The 23,983-nt window shown below is 41.5% G+C and overlaps 2 protein-coding genes across 2 annotated transcripts in view; both read right to left on the bottom strand.

The window, feature by feature from the left end:
- Window positions 1-482: 482 nt before the first annotated feature.
- On the bottom strand, window positions 483-5,253 carry LOC308288939 (caspase-8-like; the record flags this gene model as incomplete). Its single annotated transcript, XM_080730413.1, has 4 exons — window positions 483-636; window positions 1,508-2,051; window positions 2,161-2,266; window positions 5,233-5,253. 4 exons carry the CDS (start codon window positions 5,251-5,253, stop codon window positions 483-485), a joined length of 825 nt encoding a protein of 274 aa, XP_080586539.1.
- Window positions 5,254-12,823: 7,570 nt separating this feature from the next.
- The window catches only part of LOC308288434 (uncharacterized protein), a 30,547-nt gene continuing 19,387 nt past the window's right edge, over window positions 12,824-23,983 (bottom strand). Inside the window, exons 2-6 of the mRNA XM_080729868.1 lie at window positions 17,539-17,615; window positions 15,445-15,485; window positions 15,032-15,326; window positions 13,794-13,865; window positions 12,824-13,364 (exon numbers count right to left, since the gene is read on the bottom strand). Coding sequence (XP_080585994.1) covers window positions 13,105-13,364; window positions 13,794-13,865; window positions 15,032-15,326; window positions 15,445-15,462 — 645 coding nt within the window. The 5' untranslated portion in view covers window positions 15,463-15,485; window positions 17,539-17,615 and the 3' untranslated portion in view covers window positions 12,824-13,104. The remainder of the gene's footprint in view (window positions 13,365-13,793; window positions 13,866-15,031; window positions 15,327-15,444; window positions 15,486-17,538; window positions 17,616-23,983) is intronic.

Raw genomic sequence — 23,983 nt, 5'->3', positions numbered from 1 at the left:
AAAAATGCCCTTTACAGTACAGTGTACACATTGCGTGTGTGTGTGTGTGTGTGTGTGTGCGTGTGTGCGTGCGTGCGTGCGTGCGTGTGTCTGTGTGTGTCTGTATGTGCGTGTGCGTGCGTGTGTGTGTTGCTCTCAGGGTACTGATTTTGCAGGTCCAGACATTGGGAAGTAAAGATAGAAATAAAAACATGAACATAAAAACCAGGAAAACTAATCAGCCATTTGGAAAAAAAACAAACTAATATCAAGTTACAAAATCTTTAAAATGACAATGAAAATGGAACTGGTTGGAATAACGTGTTCCTTCCACGCGCTACGTCCAAGAGAGAGGGTAGCGCCCAGGATTACATTAGATAACAGAGTGAAAAATGGGTTACAAAATCATGGGATGAAAAAAATGACAATGAAAACGAACAACGAACGCCAACATTACAAACGCGGTTGGTCATGTGTCAGACATCACTGCCGTTACGTTGTGTCTACTTGCGGTGGAAGATGAGCTTCTTTGTCAGATAGCTCTCGAACCCTGGAGACTGTTTGACATCTTTTCGGACTTCTTTCACTTTCACCTGGAAATCCGCTTTGCACACGGCTGCATTGACACGGACGAGGATAGTATGGATGTCATCTCCTCTGGAAGCAAAACACACAAACAGTGAATGAATGTCAGTGAGATCTGTGACATGTGTGTGTGTGTGTGTGTGTGTGTGTGTGTGTGTGTGTGTGTGTGTGTGTGTGTGTGTGTGTGTGTGTGTGTGTGTGTGCATGCGAGTGTGCGTGTGTGTGTGTGCGTGAGTGTGAGTGGCAGGGGGGCTTTTTCTCTTCCACAGAATCAGAAAAAGGTTTTATGCTGATGAATCACCATTGATTTAAAATAAATATTTTTTGTAAATCTCTATGGGAAAACAATGTATGGCAGATTGTTTTATTGGCACCAGAGAACCATGCCCACTGCGATGCCCTATAATAGTACTGCAGTAAAATGATATTGAATAGTGAAACCATCTCTATGTACAGTATGTCTATGTCACATTATCTTTGCCCCATGCATGTGTGACGGAGAGAGTCGCAGCCCCAGCCTTGAAGCCTCAAAAGTCTAGTATCTCCCCCAGACCAAGGAGATGTCTCTTTGGTCTAGTGGTTAAGATATTGGACTTTCGCGTGGGAGACCCGGGTACGAACCCGGGTGGGGAGGTTCGGATCACCTCCGTTACATTGGTGCCGTGACCCGGATTCGGGCTTCCCCGTAGGAGGAGGTCAAAGGGGGGTGAGTGTGACGGAGAGAGTCGCAGCCCCAGCCTTGAAGCCTCAAAAGTCTAGTATCTCCCCCAGACCAAAGAGATGTCTCTTTGGTCTAGCGGTTAAGATATTGGACTTTCGCGTGGGAGACCCGGGTACGAACCCGGGTGGGGAGGTTCGGATCACCTCCGTTACACATGCATCATGTATTTAAATGAGATGGTTAAGAGAACATTTAGGAAGAAAGCATTGTATCATGTCTTACCTTTTGGACCCTTTTTCCAGTTGTTTGCAGAGTTCCTGGATGTACAACGAGCCGTTGTTTCGATCCCTATATGCGCTATGGTCATCGATGTTGGCAAAGCCACGCAGGAAATCTGCGTATTCTGGAAGGTATTCAGGTTTGACTGAGGTTCCTGTAGCTCCATCTTTCACCAGCACTGGTTTCTGGTCCTCCACTCCGCGACAGGCTTGCATGAAGAACAGTTTGGGATTCCCGACGAGAGCACTGCATTTTATGCCACTGAATGGAGAACTGATCTCCATGACGGTTATCTGCTTTCCATCTCTTCCATTAATCCCTTTTTTATCTCCATGAGACAGAATGCAGCACACAAAGCAATCACCATGCTTAGGTCGGTCTACCTGCTGTTTAGTGAAAGACTTATCAGACCATTGCTCAGCTTTAATGCATTCCTTATCTCCTTTCAAAGCAAAGAACTCCAGCACTTCTTCCATTTGGGCCTTGGTCTGATCCCTGCGCCTGATCACTGTGAAACCCAGCAGGCTGAACACTCGCCCCAACGCCACTGCAAGGAGGAGAGAACATTCACATTTCATTACATTGCAATGTGCAGTAACATTACTAAATATCACACTAGGGGAATGTGTTCATGTATTGTTTGTGTAAATACTCACTGGAATCTTTGTCTGAACCCTGCCGGCACTTTTCTGGATCATCAAATATCTCATTGTCGATGATGAGACAGTAGCCTGGATCTTTTGTCATTGCATAAGATGCATCCTGTAATGGTAGAAACATCAGTTAATTTGCATTACTTGTCATACAATGCTGTCTGTCTGCATTGTATGACTATGGTTAAGGCTGACAAAGGGCCAGGGTGATTTTACTGTTGACAACGCTGATGAAGAGGTGAGGTTAAAACACGTCCAAAGTTACGTCCGTGGAGAGATAAATAGATTATGTGAAAACTACTCTTATAGTGTGCTGGCTGTTTTCTCAGTTTCATGATATTGTTGAGTCGTAGCATCTAGAGATACGGGACGGCGTCTACCCGCGTGGCCGGACAATACAACAGTGAAAGTCACCCTCTTCAGTAATGTGCAGTGGAGAAATCTACAGGTGGAGACAGTGGTCTTATTAGGGGTCCGCTCACTATCCCGACTATCCGCTGTTCCGACATGGTCGGCAGGTTAGTTACTTAGCGTCGGCAGGTTAGTTACTTAGCGTCGGCAGGTTAGTTACTTAGCGTAAGGCAGGTTAGTTACTTAGCGTCGGCAGGTTAGTTACTTAGCGTAAGGCAGGTTAGTTACTTAGCGTCGGCAGGTTAGTTACTTAGCATCGGCAGGTTAGTTACTTAGCGTCGGCAGGTTAGTTACTTAGCGTAAGGCAGGTTAGTTACTTAGCGTCGGCAGGTTAGTTACTTAGCGTCGGCAGGTTAGTTACTTAGCGTAAGGCAGGTTAGTTACTTAGCGTCGGCAGGTTAGTTACTGAGGTAAGGTTTACAGTACTGAGGTTAGGTTTAGGGTTGGGGGTAGAGTTAGGGTTATAGTTTTAGTGTCGGAATAACGGCCCGTCGGCACACTGCTGCGGACCCGTCTTATTAACCATGGAGGAGTCAGCCTGTGTGTGAGGTAAGTAATCATTTGATTGATTGGCCTATAATATGGTTCCATTGTTTAGTTCTATTGTATGTGACGTATTTTGTAGATAGTCTGGTACATTATGATGTATGTTCTGTTATGTGTTAATGGGTGGGCTGTTATTCTTTAATGTTCATACAGTTGGTGAACCATGGGCTTTGTTTTGTAGGTCCATTGGGAACACGCGTTCAATCATTCTCCAAAATTCTACTTGCATCTTAAGTACAATTGTATATGCATTTCTTTTCTTTATTTCTTTTTTTTTTAAATAAAATAATGCATATTTTGCACCCTTTTCTTTGGTCCTGTGTCATTCATTATTGATGTGGTGTAAAAAATACAATTGTATGTAGGCTATATACTGTTTACTTGTGTGTAAACAAACAATGTCTTGTTACCTCTTCATCTTCCGATTCTTGAGTTGTATCAGAGCCTTGAGAGAGAGAGAGAGAGAGAGAGAGAGAGAGAGAGAGAGAGAGAGAGAGATGAGTTAGTTAGCACTACTTTCAGCAAAATGAATGGTGATCCACATTTGACAAGCACAAAGACTTGTGAGAGCATATTACACGTTTACAACTAAGCGATGGATTGCTTGGTCTTACAAGTCTTCACTAAATGTGTTCTCCAACTAGCTTGACCCCAGGGTGGCAAACAACTCACTCCTTCAGTAAGCTGCTACTGCTCGCCCAGCTGCAGTCCATGAAGCCTAATTGCGACCGTAGGTCGCATTTACTACCAAAACCTCCACCGGCTGTCCGTCTGTCCGTCTGTCCGTCAGTCACACGTCACACGTCACACTTTTGCCCTGCTCATATCTCCACAACCGTTGCCATCCATCCATGCCAAATTTTGCACACACACTCCTTACCTGCCAAACTACAACCTCCAAGGAGCCCCAGGGACCCCCAGGTCCCTGGGGGACCCCCAGGTGTAAAAAATGACCAAATGTGCAAAAATGACCAAATGACCACCCCAACGGGGCTGCTCACGGGGAATTCCCGGGGACCACCCACTCCTGGTGCTCCAGAACGGATGCAAAAGTGGTGACGCCCCCAGTGGAGGACCCCTCCACTGCAGCTCACATAAAATGCCGTAACTCGGGCTTGGAGCGTCCGGGAGAGCCGGGGCCGGTACCTATTTGTCCGCCAAGGCAACGTGGAGACCCCACCCCTCATTTCTCACATGGCCCTCTTCTAGCGCCACCATGAGGCCGATTCTTGCAAAACACATTTTTGGACACTGCTCCTACAATGTTTGCCCTAAAATCACGCAAATCGGTACACAGTATGTCTACACTCATTTCATCAACTTGGATCTGTCCCATATTGCGCCACCTTCAGGCCAATTTTTAACACACATTTTTGGCCACTGCTCCTACAGTTTTTGCCCTAAAATCACGCAAATCGCTACACAGTATGTCTACACTCATCCCATCAACATGAATCTGTCCCATATAGCGCCACCTTCAGGCCGATTTTTAAAAACACATTTTTGGACACTGCTCCTACAGATTTTGCCCTAAAATCACGAAAATCACTACACAGTATGTCTACACTCATGTCATCAACATGGATCAGGAAGATTTTAGAAAAACTAATTTTTGCCCTATTTGTGGAGATAAGCGACCCGATTAGGGAGTCTTACTGGTTTAGGCTCTGTACCAGCGACGGTGTCGCATGCACAGAACGGCCGTGAATAGCAGACCTCCAAGCTCACAACAGCCACATTGGCAACGCGATGTGAGCTTGTATATCAGCTACTCTCAACGCGCAATACCGTTGCGCAATGAAGTATATACAGTATATGTCTGTCTCACTAGGGCGCACCTCACTAGCCAACACACAAGAGGAGGTTGAATGAACTGAAAGCAGCGCTCCCCAAAACAACAGGTTTGGGGATCTGTTGGAAATTGATTACATGAAACAGTCACCTGTGCATTCAGTCTCAATGTTTGTAAACAAATAATTGGTCTACACAGCAATCAAACAAGTTGCTAAGTGTTGACTTTGAGTCCAGGATGGATTGATTGATTGATTGATTGATTGATTATCTCTCAGTAACTCTCAACCCTACACATTAGAATAGATCACCAGTATGGATACATACCTGTATCTTCCTCAGGTACATCCGGGGTACGGGTCACGTGTGGTTCCTCCTCCTGTATGGTAGAATGTAGGGTTCATTATGTCATTCAATGTGTCTTCATATCATGTTCTTTTCATTTATGTTTCTTTATTTGTTCTGCAATATAGAGCTTTTCCTGAGCACTCCCCTGTAGAGGGCGCTGTCAGTCAACCATGGCTGTGGTGTTACTCTAGTCTGTTGATACAAAGATGTTTACCAGAAGTGGATAAAAAATATCAACCTAAAGGACTTTGTTCCCTCAAAGAACAGCACAGCAGGTTATAGAAACTTTTAGTTAGCTTCTCCTCCTAATGTTAGCATGCAGTCCGCCTGGGGGCCAGGTGTGTTTTGTATTGATTTCCCTGGTTCTAAGTAAGGTTGAACCCACAGTAATGGCGACACGCTCCACAGGGGAAGTGCTCAGGAAATCAGTCTGAGGGGTTCATTATGTCAATAATAATGATAATATTGTTGGTAACACACACATGCACACGCACACAGCACATACAGGTCCATAAGCATGCTGCTCCAATATGTTTCCAAACAGTGTAACGAGTCAGCACAGACAGGGCCGGTTCTACGAGGGTGCTGAGGCCTGCTTTGCACCCTCATTTTGACCAGGGAGCACCCCCACCTCTCAGTAATTCCCGAAATTTACATTATAATACAGTAGATCAGCATTGGCTGGCCACAACCGGTTTGGCACACACTCCCATTGGTATGCAAATGTAGCCTTTTGTTTTCACCTGGCCGATTTGAGTTGGGTATCCTTCACTTAAAGCATAGCACCCTCAGCCATTGTGGGCTGCCGCCGGCCCTGAGCACAGACACTACATACTGTACACTCTAGATAAATTAAAGCTGCAGGCAGCGATGACCGGGCCCTCGCAGCGCTACCCACGTCACAAGGGGCAGCAGCCAATCAGAAGAGGGGCGGGTCAAACCAATTACGCTGAAGGACTCTTAATCAAGTCATATGACACCACCCACACGTCTTTACGACAAACGGTTCATGAGATATAGAGGCACTTCCTGTTTGGCGAAAGGCATTTTCTATTTGGCGAAGGAAGCACCAATTAAGGTTAAGGACTCTTAATCAAGTCATATGACACCACCCACGCGTCTGTATGACAAACGGTTCATGAGATATAGAGGCACTTCCTGTTTGGCGAAGGGCACTTCCTGTTTTGCAAAGGAAGCACCAATTAAGGTTAAGGACTCTTAATCAGGTCATATGACAAAACCCACGCGTCTGTACGACAAACGGTTCGTGAGATATAGAGGCACTTCCTGTTTGGCAAAGGGCACTTCCTGTTTGGCGAAGGAAGCACTGATTAAGGCTAAGGACTCTTAATCAAGTCATATGACACCACCCACGCGTCTTTATGACAAACGGTTCATGAGATATAGAGGCACTTCCTGTTTGGCGAAAGGCACTTCCTGTTTGGCGAATGAAGTTTGACGCTTCGCCACGGTCACGCCATTTTACGAAAACTCACGATTTTGATAACTTTTCATCGTTAAGGTGTACGCTGAGCGAATTCGAAGTTGATCCGATTAACCCCCTCGGAGTAGTTCGTTAAAGTGTGACACGTGAAAACGGCCAAAAATACGCCAAAACGCCACTAATTAGTTAAAATGGCTGACTTCCTGTTTGGTGTCGGACATGGCGCCAAGAGACTTTTTTGTGAGTCCGGACATGATACAGGTGTGTACCGATTTTCGTACTTGTGGGTGAAACCGTATAGTGGGGCTGTTGCATTGAAATTCTATAGGGGGCGCCGTTTCGCCATTAGGCCACGCCTATTATACGTAATTTTTCGCCACTTGTGATGTGCGTGCAAAGTTGCACAACTTTTGGAGTACGTTTGGCGCCTCAAAAACGCGATTCTTTACGGGGAAGAAGAAGTAGAAGAAGAAGAATCTTTGCAATTACAATAGGGACCTCACACGACCGAGTATTTCCCAGTGAACCTAAGCGCAACGGTGGGGGCTTAGGAGTGTGGGGAACACACCACTGACTATTGCCGATGATGGAGAGGTTCTATAGCTTAGCCTTTATGTATTGAGAATGAGAGGCACTCTTGCCGATTTAATAAGAGACTCGTCGCCAATTGCAAGATATTTAAAAGTTATTTGGGGCCATGATGATATCCTTTTCTTCCCAGAAGAAAGGATTGATATTGTCAAGATCGCGGTTCCACTAGTTTTTAGTAGGCTAATAGACTAGTGTAGGCTTAGAAGCCTTGCCCATCGGCCCCCACCTTTGTGCACAGATTCTCCGGGAAATACACGGTCGTGGACCTCACATAATGCATAACTGAGTAAGCATGTTTGGGGTCTCACAGCATATCTCCATAATATACAGTACATGGATCTCCATATTTTAGTACCAGGGGTAACTGGTCTGATGTACATCACTGGCCAGATGGCCAAGAATTGGTGCGACCTCAAGGTCGCATGTCACCCTGCGGCGTCTTACTAGTATTATGGTTACAGTGTTTAGTTCTATTGCCTGTGACTTATTTTGTAGATAGTATGGTGCATTTTGTATTCTTCTTCTTTTTTTTCGAAATACAATTATTTCTATTTTTTACCCTACTCTTTGGTCCTGTCTCACACATTTATGCAGGGTAACATAAAATACACTTGTGTGTATAATGTTTACTTGTGTTTAAACAAACAATGTCTTATTACCTCTTCATCTTCTGATTCTTGAGTCTTATCACAGCCTTGAGAGAGAGAGAGAGAGAGAGAGAGAGAGAGAGAGAGAGAGACAGACACATACAGACAGACAGACAGACAGACAGACAGACAGACAGACAGACAGACAGACAGACAGACAGACAGACAGACAGACAGACAGACAGACAGACAGTGCATAGATGTTTAAATGTTTTGGACCACAGTAGAAACAAGGCTGCTATACTTTTAAACTGTCTAAAGACAGTTCAATCAAAACACTTATTGGCAAAGTTACAAGTTGTTCAGAAGGTCAGATTGCAGTAAATGTTGTAAATTGCTACAGATGTATTAAGGACCACATAGGAGCTATGTTCAAATCTAGTGGCTTCAAGATAACCAGTTGAGTGAATGACTCTTTTGAAGGTGCAGCGGTACCATGACTCCTCAGCTCAGTATGTGTACAGCTTACATGTACAGCTTGTAGCAGATGCAGGGATGCTACATGTTGTTGTCAGAATGGTATCGTGTGAAGTGGCTGCAGTTAAAACAAATTAAACAAACGCTGGTCTAAACCTAATAATGAATAATGTCTCCATTTAGAGTCAATCAACTTTAAACAGCACTCACTTTTTTTTATTTTTTTATTTTTTAGTTTAATCTGATGTGACACATTTTTATAACTTAGATAAGCCTTTTATTGTGTTCAACCATTCATTTATTAACCACGTTCGACTTGGAATACACATAGGCGAACATTTCCCAACATTTTTCTTTTCGCCCACAAACAAATTGTAAAGGTATTGGATCTACAGTAGCTTGTAGATCCACTATTTTCACTATTTAGAAATGGGGCCTTAAGTGGTTAATTATTTTTTTGGCATGAAATCACATCTCTGAGTTGTAGGAAGTCAGATTATTTATTTATAATATACAGCAATCAACAACATTGCAAAGTGTTGACTTTGAGTCCAGGATTGATTGATTGATTGATTGAATTGATTGATTGATTGATTGATTGATTATCTCTCAGTAACTCTCAACCCTACGAACTAGAATAGATCACCAAAGTATGGATACATACTCATATCTTCCACAGGCCCTACATCCGGGGTAAGGGTCACGTCCTCCTGTATGGTAGAATGTAGGGTTCATTATGTCATTCAGTGTGTCTTCATATCAGGTTCTTTTCATTTCTGTTTCTTTATTTGTAAATTAGTTCATTATGTCAATAAGAGTAAGGGTAATAATAATAAGTGTAATAATAATAATAATAACTAGAAGCTGTGCTCTTCCGAGCACAGGTCTCCACCAGGCCAGGCGGCCTGTTATAGCGCCACCATGAGGCTGATTTGAAAAGTTTGAAGTGGCATTTCTTCCTCTGCCTAGTGGGAATGTGCGTGCACAATTTCACAAAAATTGCACGCTGTGTTCGTGATTTGAGGCATTTTGTTCAAAACTGACCAATCTTACAAACTTTGAAAGCCAATCTCAGCCAATCAGGATGGAATATGGACAATCAGACAGATCCATGTCGATCACATGACTGTAGAGATACTGTCTACCGATTTGTGTGATTTCTGGACAAAATCTGTAAGAGTACTGGCCAAAAGGTAGTTTTGCACAAATTGGCCTCCTGGTGGCGCTAGAACAGGCCCATGTGAAAAATGTGGGGCAGAGGTTCTGAATTGGCATCCAGGGAGTGTGTGTGCTCAGTTTGTCAGCAACCGGGACAACGGCGCCGGAGATTAGCTGGTAACACGCGGACGCACGCACGGACGGACGGACGGACTGGGGCGAAAAGATACTCTCCCCCAAGCCTTCGGCTGGTGGAGACAATAATAAGGGTAATAATAATAATAATATCATCATCATCATCAAAATATGGCATGATGTTTGTTTGACATAAAGTTTAATTCTAAAAAGAGTGTGGTTATGATCTCTAAAACTAAGGATGATCAGAAGCTCACCTTCCCCTCTTTCTCTTTAGCTAGTGAAGTACTGGAGGTGGTTAAAAAGTTTAAATACCTGGGCCATGTTATCAGAGATGATCTATGTGATGATGATGATGATGTTGTGCAGCGACAGTGTTGTAAGTTGTATGGACAAGCCAACATGCTGGCTCGAATGTTTCACATGTGTACACCAGATGTAAAAATAGCACTATTTAAAACATATTGTACTCCATTATATACAGCCCACTTGTGGTGCCGCTACAGCAGTGCTAAAATGAAGAAACTTCAGGTGGCATATAATGATGCTTTTAGAATATTTCTGAAACTCCTCCCAAGATGGACTAGTGCAAGTGAAATGTTTGTGACTAGTAATGTACAAGCCTTTCATGCGGTGCTGAGGAATGTTATGTTTAAATGTATACGTTTAGACTTATGGATTCAAAGAATGAATGAATTGTGGCCTTGACAGAGTTCACACAGAGTGATATAAGATATACATCTTGCTTCTGGAAACACTGGAGGCAATGTTTATATGTTTTTTAAAATGAATGAAAACAGTCTGGAAGTGTATACCTCTGTTGTTTTTCTGTTTTTATGGACCTTGTGTCTGAAATAAAGTTCATCATCATCATCATCATCATATACTGTAAGTATTATCAAGTATCAATATTATATCTTTGCTGATATATCAATAACTGTGTCCTGATCAATATTGTTGGTAACCTCTCATAGAGCTAGGCCTACATTGTAATATGATCTCTTCCAATGTCCAGCTCCAAGTGAGTCATGTACCGTAAATGGTAAATGGTGCATTTATACAGTGCCTTTACATTTCAGAGTGATTACTGTATGTTGGCGCTGGTGTTATACTCACCATGTTCATGTTTGGATGATCAGAGGAAGAGGGTCTAGAAACACACCTACACACATGCACGCACGCACATCCGCACTCACGCAAGCACGCACACACACACACACACACACACACACACACACACACACACACACACACACACACACACACACGCACACGCACGCACAATCAAATTATAATTTTACTTTTCCAGAGATCGACAGAGATAGAGATTGGTAAGAGACAAAAATGCAAAAAATACAAACAGTGTTTGTATTTAATTCCATTATATAGTATTTAAACATGGCATTATAAAACAGACATTTGTCTGTCTGTCTGTCTGTCTGTGTTCCATAGGGGCTTGAGTTACACTTAAAACCTCTCTATGTAACTTTACAATATAACTTATACAATCTTTATGGTGGAGTATTGAGAGGGTGTGCCTTATCGCCAACGGCCGGGTTTCCCAAAGCGATTTTAGCCCATCGTAAGCCCATCGTAGCTCACGCATGGTCGTAGAGACCAAGCCCCGATCGTCATGTTCCCGTGTTTTCATGGGTTCGGGCAGAGCGACTTATTTAGCCCCCTAAAACTACACCAACATTCAAATTTCACAAACAAAGTGCTTAATAAAGTCTCACACCTATCTAAATACGGTACGACTTTCTATTACCCGTATCCTCCGTTTTCTTTAATAAGAAGCCTTTTTTATCCGATCGCTGTCTGTTGAGGTTCATCTCAATGAGGTTGGTGCGCATGGGGAACGCCAGGAAATACAGGGGAAAACAGAAAGCGATCGTATAAAAAGGCTTTTTATTAAAGAACACGGAGGATACAGGTAATTATAGAATGCCGTACCGTACCGTAGACAGGAGTGAGACTTTATTAAGCACTTTGTTTGTGAAATCTGAATGTTGGTGTACTGTAGTTGTAGGAGGCAAAAAAAGTCCCTCTGCCCGAACCCATGTAAACACAGGAACATGACGGTCGGGGCTTGGTCTCTACGACCATGCGTGAGCTACCATGGGCTAAAATCACTTTGGGAAACTCTGCCATTATCATCACGCCTGCGTTGCCTCAGGAACGAGCCCGAAGGGCGAGTGCTGTTGGCAGCACAGAATTGATGATATTGCCGATAATGCACACCCTCCCGTTATTGCGATAATAGAACCATTGGCCTTAAAACAAATACCTAAACTTCATTTCATTGTAATTAAGATATTCGATAGAAATGTGTATTATTTCAATGCCACATTTAGCTACTATGTCCCTGAACTCTACATGAAAACTGCTAGCCTAGCCGATGGCATAGTGCTGGGACAGGCAGCCGGCAGCTTTTTTTTGGCGACCAGCACAGCTGATTTGTTTGATGAGACTGTGTAGTAATACTCAATATCATCACAGGTAGATAGCTATTTAAACCAATCAGATTGCTTCCTCGGAACTACCTGTTGTATAATACAATATAACTTACACAATCTGTATGGAAGAGTCCTATAGTATAGATCTGACATTATTTTTGACCTGAAGGTAAAAGATTAAATGTATCCCAAGCAGGCAGGCTCTATTAGCTCAATGGTAAAAATGTCAGCACAATGTGCAGGAAACCGTGTTCAAATCCACGGTAGAAGAGGAAAGTCCAGACTGATACTGTGGAGGAACATGTGAACGAATCCACATTATCAGTCAGTGTTCATTTTGTTGACTAAGACTAAAAGACTAAAACAATAATTGTTGACTAAAATTAGAATAAGACTAAACCATTTCAGATGACTAAAATAGGACTAAAACTAAATGGTGTGTTTATTCAATAGACTAAGACTAAATCAGAACACAATAATCAAAATAACAAGGACACTGGTCACATGACAGTAAATTAACAATTCTGATTGGCTGCTTTGGAACGCTGACACCTTTTGTCTTTGTTTTGCTCAAATCAACAATGTGATTGGCTTTCACCCCGGTTGAGCGGTGAAAGAAGGTGTAATAGTAATCCTATTAAGCATGTACAGTATCAATCCTATATACATCTGAGAATCCAATATAAATTTATTGTTCTATAGAACAAAATATTGTTCTTAATTAGCTTAATCAAATATTTTGAACCAAGTGTAAATATAGTGTTTTTATTAAAGGAGACAACGGTGATGTAATGCAATAAAGCAGGTTTAATGGAGATCACATCAGCTGCATCTTATGGCAAATATTTAAAAAAACAATAAAGACATATTTGCTCGAATTAGGAATGCATTGGAATTAAAATGTGAAGTACGCGGAAATAGAAAAAGGATATTAATTACGAAACATAATAACTCTAAAGTTATCATGGCCTGCTTGGTCTAAAAAGTTTACTGTAAATGACAGTTACATGTTTAACTCTAACTCTTCCAGAAGATCCGGCTGAAGATCCTTGAGAGCTTGGTAGAGGCCCTCTTTTTCTTTGTCGGTTCCCAGGAGTTCAAAGAGTTCCCTCGCCTTATCCTCTTTGGTGGGTTTTGAATTCACAGTATGGAGGCCCTCTTTATTGATGACACGATCGTCAAGGAGCTGATCCAGGATGTTTTTGAGGCCGATCTCGGTCACTTTCTTAATCAGGCCTTTCCGGAGTTGGTCAACAGGGTGATCTGAAAGCAAGAGGTAATGAGCATTGTGTTGTGAGATTCTGTGGGTAAAACATATTTAAACATGTTTCTGCATATCTATCTATCTATCTATCTATCTATCTATCTATGCACATAATCATTCTCTCTCTCTCTCTCTCTCTCTCTCTCTCTCCCTCTCTCTCTCTCTCTCTCTCTCTCTCTCTCAATTAACTGATATTATGCTACACCAAATTATACACATGAAAATCCAAAGGAGACTATTAGTCCATGGGCCAGACGAGATGTCGGTGTCACTCAAGGTGGCAAAGGTTACTTATAATTGTTTTGAAAAGCTCAAATATAATATTTTGGTATTATTGACTTCCTGAGTCACAGCTATGCGAGTATGTAGCTAATCATATGTGTAAGGACAGGACAGACCCCTGTGGATAATGTTCATAGTCAGCTCACCTCCAGGTTTAAGGACTCTCTTTGCCGGTGGCTGTCCAGCACCTGTGGCTCCCTGTGTTGATGGACCAGCACCTGGGGGTTCATATAAGCATAAATAACCAGTCACTCACCAGTCACCAGTGGTGTCTACTCTTTTTTTGCTGAGGAAACACTGTGATTGTTCCACCCGCGCACGCGCGCGCGCACACACACACACACACACACACACACACACACACACACACACACACACACACACACACACACACACACACACACACACACACACACACACACACAGTTATCTTCATAGTTTTAGTCGACAAAATGTTAATCTGGTTAACGATGCATATCAGTCACTCTGTGTGAAAAGACCTCCATGACAACTGTATTTATGCCCATATATGGAGATCCCTGATCAATATTAAGACCTTATCTAACATGACTTCATATGAGTGAGATGACCTGTGATGTCATGCCGTACTTTTTATTTGTGTTTTATCTATTAGTTTGGTCATTAAGGTCCACAGAATGAGAGGCCTGCTCTGCCGGAAACATTGTGAAAAAAAAGGTTATGTTAATTGTATATTCACTGTCCCATCGAATTCACCAATGCAAAATATTTAAAAAATAAGTATTGTGATAAAACAAATAAAGAGGCGGGGTTTCTCGCTCCTTTAAAGGGCCAGTTGCATTGATGCATTTTGCATCATATGATGCAGCATGATGACTCATATGATGCAAAATGCATCATCATTCATGCTGAAATATTAAAATATCTCAAAACACATATTGAACACAAATAATAACTCAGGATTGTGTTGATCGTGTCCCAAACAACAATAAAATAAGATCTGGTTGTCCCAGAGGTGAACTGGCCCTTTAAATATCAGAGAAGAATACCTCAATTTGCCATATATTAACTTGTACGTTAATATATTTTGTTGAGAAGTATTTTCTATGGAATATATTATATCAGTTAAAATATACCCGGCATTAGTGATGGTGTGACAAAATTAAGCGTTAGTGTTCTAGGATTAAGAGACACAGGCCGAGTAGGAAAAAGAAGTGCTATTATTTTATCATGAACAATTAGTGAGGACCTATTATATGAAGATAGGTTGAAAAGTGGTGAAGTGGTACTTTAAGGTCTGTGTGTAATGTTTCCATACTTTCAATGAATTATGCAGTAAAACAAAGTTGACATGATTATGCCCTCGGCACAAATAATCAGCCTTCTTTCTTTTATTTATTTTTACCTGGCAGTGCAAAAGCAGCATTCCATCCCTTGAGTTGTGGATATGTGTTGAGGATCTCTGGTTTTCTTAGAAGTTCAAGGAATTGAGCTGAAGTTCCCTCTCCTCTATCAATCATGGTGTCAATAAGTTGAGTACAAGCCTCCTCTGTAGTCAATTTTGCTGTATTATTCAGGCTTTTATATACTCTGTGATCAATAATTCCATCAGCCTGAGCGTGCTGGATAATGTGGAGATCTGAGCTGAGCCACTCAACAAGTTTTATCTTGTTGGCGACCAATATATTCACAGACGAGACCTATAGAAATGAGTAGCAGGAATATTTACTTGTATATGCAACAACATAATATAGTTTATAATGCAACAATTGTAACAATGACACCTTATTTTGATTTGCCATTTGCCAGTAAACCTACCTGTGGAGTGGAAGACATGGTCTTCTCTGGACGAGGCACAGCTGACAAGAAAAGAAGAAATGCAATCTTATTATAATGTATTTTATCTATCTTATCTACTAAATGGAAACAAGCCAATCAGAATCAAGGATTGGGACTATCCGTTTAAAAAAGGTTCTGTTGCTATGGAAGAGAAAGGCAGCACAACCTTTTATGATTTTCATGATTTATGATCAAGTTGCACTTGTTTTAAAACATTGTTAATACGTACATACACAGATTTAAAAGCATTTACTATATGATTTGCCTCAGGAAATGAAAGACCTCCACTGTTTTGGCAACACAACACTTAATCATAAAGAAGTGTGAATCATTACTCTCTCAAAACTACACTTAAGGTTGCTGCAGTTGTAAACTGGTCCCTGTAAAAGGTCAAAGCCTACACCCCCCTGTCTGTGTATGACTTGTTGACTCTGTTGGGACTTGAGTTTGATACATTTAGACTTATTTGTGACTTTCAAAACAAGTAAATAACTCTGCCTTTACCATGCAAATCAAATCAAATCAAATCACGTTTATTTATAGAGCACATTTAAAAAACAACTTCCATTGTACCAAAGTGCATTCATGTAAAATCTATTTGGACAAACAGGTGCTGTGAGCAGCAGCCATATTGGAGAGAAATGGGCCTCTTCCCAGGTGTTACCAATAATGATACTAATGAAGGCTCTGTTCCATTCTTTATGGTGCATCTTTCTAGTGACTGGGTGCCATGATTTGTTCCCCCTCTAAAACATGATTATCAGCTATTATGATTATATCATGATCAATTGCTCATAACAACCACACCAGGGGGTCTAATGAAATACTGTCAACCTCCTAGACACATGAAAACCAGAAAAAGTACAAAACTATGGCACCGCCTCTTTAATACATTTAGTTTGGTTCCAATTTTACACTCAAGTTAAGGGTGTCCTTGAAATAAAATGTAAAACTAGTTTGAGAACCACTTTGCTACACTAAACAAACAGAGCCTTAATCAGTATCATTGGTAACACCTGCAGAATGAACTAAGTAAGGGGCCCAATAGTGTTGATATGCATAGAGCCTATTCAGTCTACTTACATATAGACTGTATATACAGTAGCTCAGTGAAATGTAACTGTGTTACTGTATCTAATGTTACATTAGACAGGACATTATCCCCAATAACTGACAAAGGCTTTTTCATCTCTAAACGTGCTGTAGCATCAGATAACCATGCAATAGGCCTTTGTCAGGGGTGGGCGACTTTGACGATGGAGGGGGCCACTATATTTCCACACTCACTCCAGAGGATCACATAGCATATCGGGCAGAAATCTCTTATCTCTGCATTTTAACTTCTTTCGTAAATGAATGCCTTACTTCATCATCCTATGTCACACAAAAGTAGCAAAAATAGCCCATCTACAAGCTTATATCTATATTTATATTCTATGTGTGTGTGTTTATATATATATATATATATATATATATATATATATATATATATATATATATATATATTTACAATTATTTTTTGCAATTTTTTAATTGGACAAACAAAAGCTACTAATATAGACTGAAGTAATTATTGGGGGTAATGGATTGTTTGGAAGTGGAACAGCTAAAATAAATAATTTATCAGTATTCCGATATACCTTCAGGCCGCATTAAGTGAAGGTGGTGGCCACATGTATGGCCATTGAATCCATACAAACATTATTGCATGCCTAATAGTCTCTCTCTACTGTACATAGAACATCTACAGTGTATTTCAACATGAGCAACACTGGCCTTAAGTGAGCATAGTTTGATAATTATGCAGAAAAAGAAGATAGCAGGGCGCTACTGGTATCCCTCAAACCAGCGGTGCTCATGAAAGGGAACACAATGAGCAAAAGAAGACAACATGTGCCCCAGAGTCACACAAATCCAGGTCCAGGCACTCAGGTGGATTTAGAAATAAAAGGCCTTTATTTGGACAACGGGCTGGAACATTAAAAAAACACCAACGCGTTTCGGCAAACGCCTTCTTTTGCATATTTTGTCCTCTTTTGCCCATAGTTTGTTCATTGTTGTCAATAAACCTACTGAGTGAAGTGTCCTTTACAGCAGTGTTGAAGTTGAGAGATGAGTGAAGTGTCCACTAGATGGCGGTAATCAACCACCTGAGAGAAAGAGAGAACCAAAGAGGGAGAGAGAAATATAATCATGAACACAATTATTATATGAATCATATGAATGAATATACAGTATAATATACAATAGGCCTATACAATGTGTTTTCTCCTTGAACTCTGTTATGCTGGAGGGAGACAGTGTAGGAGAGACAGACAGTAGGACAGCTGAGAGACAGACAGTGTAGGAAAGACAGACAGTAGGACAGCTGAAAGACAGTGTAGGAGAGACAGACAGAGTAGGAGAGACAGACAGTAGGACAGCTGAGAGACAGACAGTGTAGGAAAGACAGACAGTAGGACAGCTGAAAGACAGTGTAGGAGAGACAGACAGAGTAGGAAAGACAGACAGTAGGACAGCTGAAAGACAGTGTAGGAGAGACAGACAGTAGGACAGCTGAGAGACAGACAAGCACAAGCATTTGGAACTGTAGGAGTTGAGGCATGTGACTCGGTTCCACAGATATATATTGTGAAAAACTGAAATGCCTCGAGGTGTTGTGAGCTTGTAGATCTGCAATTGTATTTATTGTAGAGCTATTTAAAAGCCTATTCTTAGTTCGTTTTCTTTTTTTTACAAAAGGGTTCATATTTTAGATTGTAAAGAGACAATAATAGATTATGTTATAATGCTTTCATTTACTTCTTTCTATTGTTGTTTTGGTTTCAGTGAGTGCATGGGGCATGTGTACAAGTGGCTATTATGTATTTTTTAGACACAATAAGCCCATTCCTAAGATGCACCACAATCTTTCATGTACAGAACTGCCTTATGGGGGCTAGTAGTGTTACTTTAAATAGTAATACAAAAATTGACGGCTTATTGTGTCTAAAAAGACATATTTAGCCACTTGTACGCATGTCCCAATGCAGCCAATAGCATTTCTTGGGTACTATTAATACAATGATGGCAGACACCCAAACAAGGGCAAAAAAAGTTAAATTTTCGCTCTGATAGAAACCAATGGTGACGTCATCACTTCCCACCGTCCATATTTTCTACAGTCTATGGTGCTATTGAGCCCTTTAGGCCACACATCTTTTTTGTGAATTTTAAAATACGTACTTTTTCACCACTTTTGATGTGTGTGCAAAGTTGCTCAACTTTTCCAGTACATTTAGGCCCTCATTTTCCCGTTTCATTTTGGATAAAATACCTGTTTCATTTTGGATAAAATAATCTTTGCAAATATAATAGGGCTTCGCAATGCTTGGGCCCTAATAATAACTGGTAAATAAAGTTTTAAATTATAGTAGTGGAGTAGAAATTAGTAGAGTAGAAGTAAAAGTAGTGACAGTTGGAAACACTTCAGTAAAGTAAAAAAGAAAAGAAAGAATGTGTTTAATACAGTACTCTAGTACTTGTACTTAGTTACTTTCCACCATGCTGTTGATTATCAGAGAACAGGGTTACTCGAGGACAAGAGTCATGTCAACAGGTTCACGTTAGGCTAGCTATAGCTTCAGGCTATTTCATACCAATGGTTTCATAGCTTTAATAAAACCGGCATATCATGTCTGTCCGTCAGTCCGTCCGTCCATCCGTAATGCCTCAATGTCTATAGCTGTTCTGACATCACATTGTTGACTGTCAAAACTGCTGACTATCATCACCTGGATATCCATGCCCATATATGGAGATCCTTGATGTCATCAATAATAAGCCAATCTGGGAAACCCATATATTAAGCCATATTTGGCAAGGCCCATATGTGGATGCGCCATATATGACCAAGACAGAATTAATTTCCAAATCAAGACTCCTGACTACTAGTAAGACACCTCAGGGTGACTTGCGATCTCAGGGTGACATGCGACCTCGCCCTAAAGGGCGAGGTCGCGCCAATTCTTGGCCATCTGGCCAGTGATTGCGACCGTCAGGGAGCAGTTTACTATGAAAACCTCCACCGGCCGTCCGTCCGTCCGTCCGTCCGTCCGTCGGTCACACGTCACACGTCACACCTTTGCCCTGCTCATATCTCCGCATCAGTATGACATCACACCACATGTGTACACAAACCTTTGTGTACGTTGCTGTGGCAACAGTCTGTTGTTGCTGGTCTGTTAGTGTACGTTAGCAACCACCTTAGCAACCATGGTTTTACCCTAGCAACCAACTGTTTACCCTAGCAACCAACTGTTTACCATAGCAACCATGTTTTTTTTACCCTAGCAACCAACTGTTTACCATAGCAACCAGATACGCAGAGCAGGGATCTCCATATATGGGCATAAACAGGTGACATCACACTGATGTCAGATACTCAGAGCAGGGATTTCTCCATAATATATGGGCATAAAATGGATTCTGTTAGGGATCTCCATATATGGGCATAAAAGGGATTCTCTGTTAGGGATCTCCATATATGGGCATAAAAGGGATTCTGTTAGGGATCTCCATATATGGGCATAAAGGGGATTCTGTTAGGGATCTCCATATATGGGCATAAAAGGGATTCTGTTAGGGATCTCCATATATGGGCATAAAGGGATTCTGTTAGGGATCTCCATATATGGGCATAAAAGGGATTCTGTTAGGGATCTCCATATATGGGCATAAAAGGGATTCTGTTATCTCCATATATGGGCATAAAAGGGATTCTGTTAGGGATCTCCATATATGGGCATAAAAGGGATTCTGTTATCTCCATATATGGGCATAAAAGGGATTCTGTTAGGGATCTCCATATATGGGCATAAAAGGGATTCTGTTAGGGATCTCCATATATGGGCATAAAAGGGATTCTGTTAGCTGTTAGTGATCTCCATATATGGGCATAAAATGGATGCTGTTAGGGATCTCCATATATGGGCATAAAAGGGATTCTGTTAGGGATCTCCATATATGGGCATGAAAGGGATTCTGTTAGGGATCTCCATATATGGGCATAAAAGGGATTGTATCCCAGATGATGCCCTGTTAGGAGATCCACACTAACAGAATCCATATATGGTCCTACCGACAGCTGCTATAACCTCCAACGGCCGTCCGTCCGTCCGTCCGTCCGTCCGTCCGTCCGTCCGTCGGTCACACGTCACACGTCACACCTTTGTTTGTGTACGGTGTGATGTCATACTGATGTCAGCAGTGTGATGTCATACTGATGTCAGCAGCTATGTCTCTATATATGGAGTTATATGTTGTTCGTGTCCAAATATGGGGCTTGTGAGGTCAGACTTAGTGAGATTCGTCGGTTATCTCCATATATGGAGGGAGAACCAGCTTATGAGCCGATGAGTTGTGTCAGAGTCGAGATCCTGCTTGCATCTAATCTGTCGGTAGATAATGCCGGTCTTATATAAGGGTCATTTGTGTACGGTGTGATGTCATACTGATGTCAGCAGTGTGATGTCATACTGATGTCAGCAGCTATGTCTCTATATATGGAGTTATATGTTGTTCGTGTCCAAATATGGGGCTTGTGAGGTCAGACTTAGTGAGATTCGTCGGTTATATGGTCGCTTATCTCCCAATTAGGGAGTCTTACTGGTGATTGCGACCGTCAGGGAGCAGTTTACTATGAAAACCTCCACCGGCCGTCCGTCGGTCGGTCACACGTCACACGTCACACCTTTGCCCTGCTCATATCTCCGCATCAGTATATAGGGCTTGTTTGTTTATTGTATGACATCACGCCACATCATCAGCTGTGGACTCTGTGATGTCATCGTATCGCATCAGTATATAGGGCTTGTTTGTTTATTGTATGACATCACGCCACATCATCAGCTGTGGACTCTGTGATGTCATCGTATCTCCATATATGGCCATCTCCGTATATGGAGATATAAGTCGTCCATGCCCAAGTATGGGCTGGTGAGGTCAGACTTTGTGTGATGCGTAGGTTATCTCCATATATGGAAATTCAACATTCCAGGCAATGCTCTCTTCCCTGGTGAGAATTGCCCCTTTATATAGGGCTTGTTTGTGTATTGTATGACATCACGCCACATCATCAGCTGTGGACTCTGTGATGTCATCGTATCTCCATATATGGCCATCTCCGTATATGGAGATATAAGTCGTCCATGCCCAAGTATGGGCTGGTGAGGTCAGACTTTGTGTGATGCGTAGGTTATCTCCATATATGGAGATTCAACATTCCAGGTGTAACTATGGCTACCCGTATGACGTGAGAGGTGGAGGTTGTGATATTTGTGGAGATAAGCGACCAACGGTCGCTTATCTCCCGATTAGGGAGTCTTACTGGTAGTTATGTTATGTCAAAACATGCCCATATATGGACATTACCAAATATGGGCATTCCCATATATGTCCTTAATTTGCGACCGTCAGGGAGCAGTTTACTATGAAAACCTCCACCGGCCGTCCGTACGTCGGTCACACGTCACACGTCACACCTTTGCCCTGCTCATATCTCCGCATCAGTATGACATCACACCACATGTGTACACAAACCTTTGTGTACGTTGCTGTGGCAACAGTCTGTTGTTGCTGGTTTGTTAGTGTACGTTAGCAACCACCTTAGCAACCATGGTTTTACCCTAGCAACCAACTGTTTACCCTAGCAACCAACTGTTTACCATAGCAACCATGTTTTTTTACCCTAGCAACCAACTGTTTACCATAGCAACCAGATACGCAGAGCAGGGATCTCCATATATGGGCATAAACAGGTGACATCACACTGATGTCAGATACTCAGAGCAGGGATTTCTCCATAATATATGGGCATAAAAGGGATTCTGTTAGGGATCTCCATATATGGGCATAAAAGGGATTCTGTTAGGGATCTCCATATATGGGCATACAAGGGATTCTGTTAGGGATCTCCATATATGGGCATAAAAGGGATTCTCTGTTAGGGATCTCCATATATGGGCATAAAAGGGATTCTGTTAGGGATCTCCATATATGGGCATAAAAGGGATTCTGTTAGGGATCTCCATATATGGGCATAAAAGGGATTCTGTTAGGGATCTCCATATATGGGCATAAAGGGATTCTGTTAGGGATCTCCATATATGGGCATAAAAGGGATTCTGTTAGCTGTTAGTGATCTCCATATATGGGCATAAAAGGGATGCTGTTAGGGATCTCCATATATGGGCATAAAAGGGATTCTGTTAGGGATCTCCATATATGGGCATGAAAGGGATTCTGTTAGGGATCTCCATATATGGGCATAAAAGGGATGGTATCCCAGATGATGCCCTGTTGGAGATCCACACTAACAGAATCCATATATGGTCCTACCGACAGCTGCTATAAGCCAACCCTGGCGATAAGGTCTGAGTCGAAGAAATGCTTCTTTCCTGGTATTGATAACATAATATCCTTAATAATGTCCTTAATATTGACAATATAGGAATCTCCATATATATATATATATATATATATATATATATATATATATATATATATATATAATCTCCACGTGCCCATGTGCGCGAGCTCGCATTAATGCATCTCTCTCCTCTGCCTGTGTTGTTGACATGAAATAACAGTTTCGAGTTGGCTCTGCTAGCGTGGAAAGTGCCTAACCACAACTTCCCATCTGCTGAGAACTGGCTTCCTGTTTATCTCGACCAAGTTCCCCTTTCTGCCAACTGTCGTCTTGCTTCACTTGAGTTCCAGTACAGTCAATATTACACCACTACAGTCACTAACATACAACAAACTGATGTCATGTAATGAGTATGGCGACAATGATTATACATTTAGAACTTAATACAAAATGTATGAAAAATAATCAAACAACAGTTAGCACAGCAACACATTCATTATTCAATAAAGCCCCATCAATTGACAAACAGACAGATGTGAAAAGGGTGCCATGTCTTCTTTGGTCTTTAATGGCAATGCAACGCTCATGCATGATTTGAGGCATTTTGTTCCAAAAATGTGTTTGGCAAAAGTCGACCTGCTGGTGGCGCTATAACAGGCCAATGTGAAAAGTTTGGCATTTGTTCCTAGTGGGAATGTGAGTCCAGAATGTCTCTGTAATCACAGGCTGCGTTCATGATTTAAAGGGATATTTGACTTTCAAAAAAACTTGTGGTAATTGCATCATCTAATCAGGCTTTTATGAACACCCTGAACAGTTTTTAATTTGCTTCATTCAATATTTAGATATTTGATGTAAATGTTACCAGGCCCTCCAGGCCCAGAGCCTCTCCCCACACACACCCATTGTAACTTCAAACTTCATTTTAACCATGATAGATTCATTAAAAACACCCATTATTTTTTTCTGGTGACTCATACTACCCTCCTAATACGTGAGCAGGCCGTGTTTTTTCAATAACTTTTTTCATTCATTTTTAATAATTATTTTTTTGTATTTCATTTTTTCCATTTTCCCAAATTATTATTAAATCTATCATGGTTAAAATGG

This window comes from Nannobrachium achirus, assembly GCF_963921795.1.
Source record: "Nannobrachium achirus genome assembly, chromosome: 7".
Classification (NCBI taxonomy): Eukaryota; Metazoa; Chordata; class Actinopteri; order Myctophiformes; family Myctophidae; genus Nannobrachium; species Nannobrachium achirus.
This window is presented reverse-complemented; position numbering and strand designations above follow the sequence as displayed.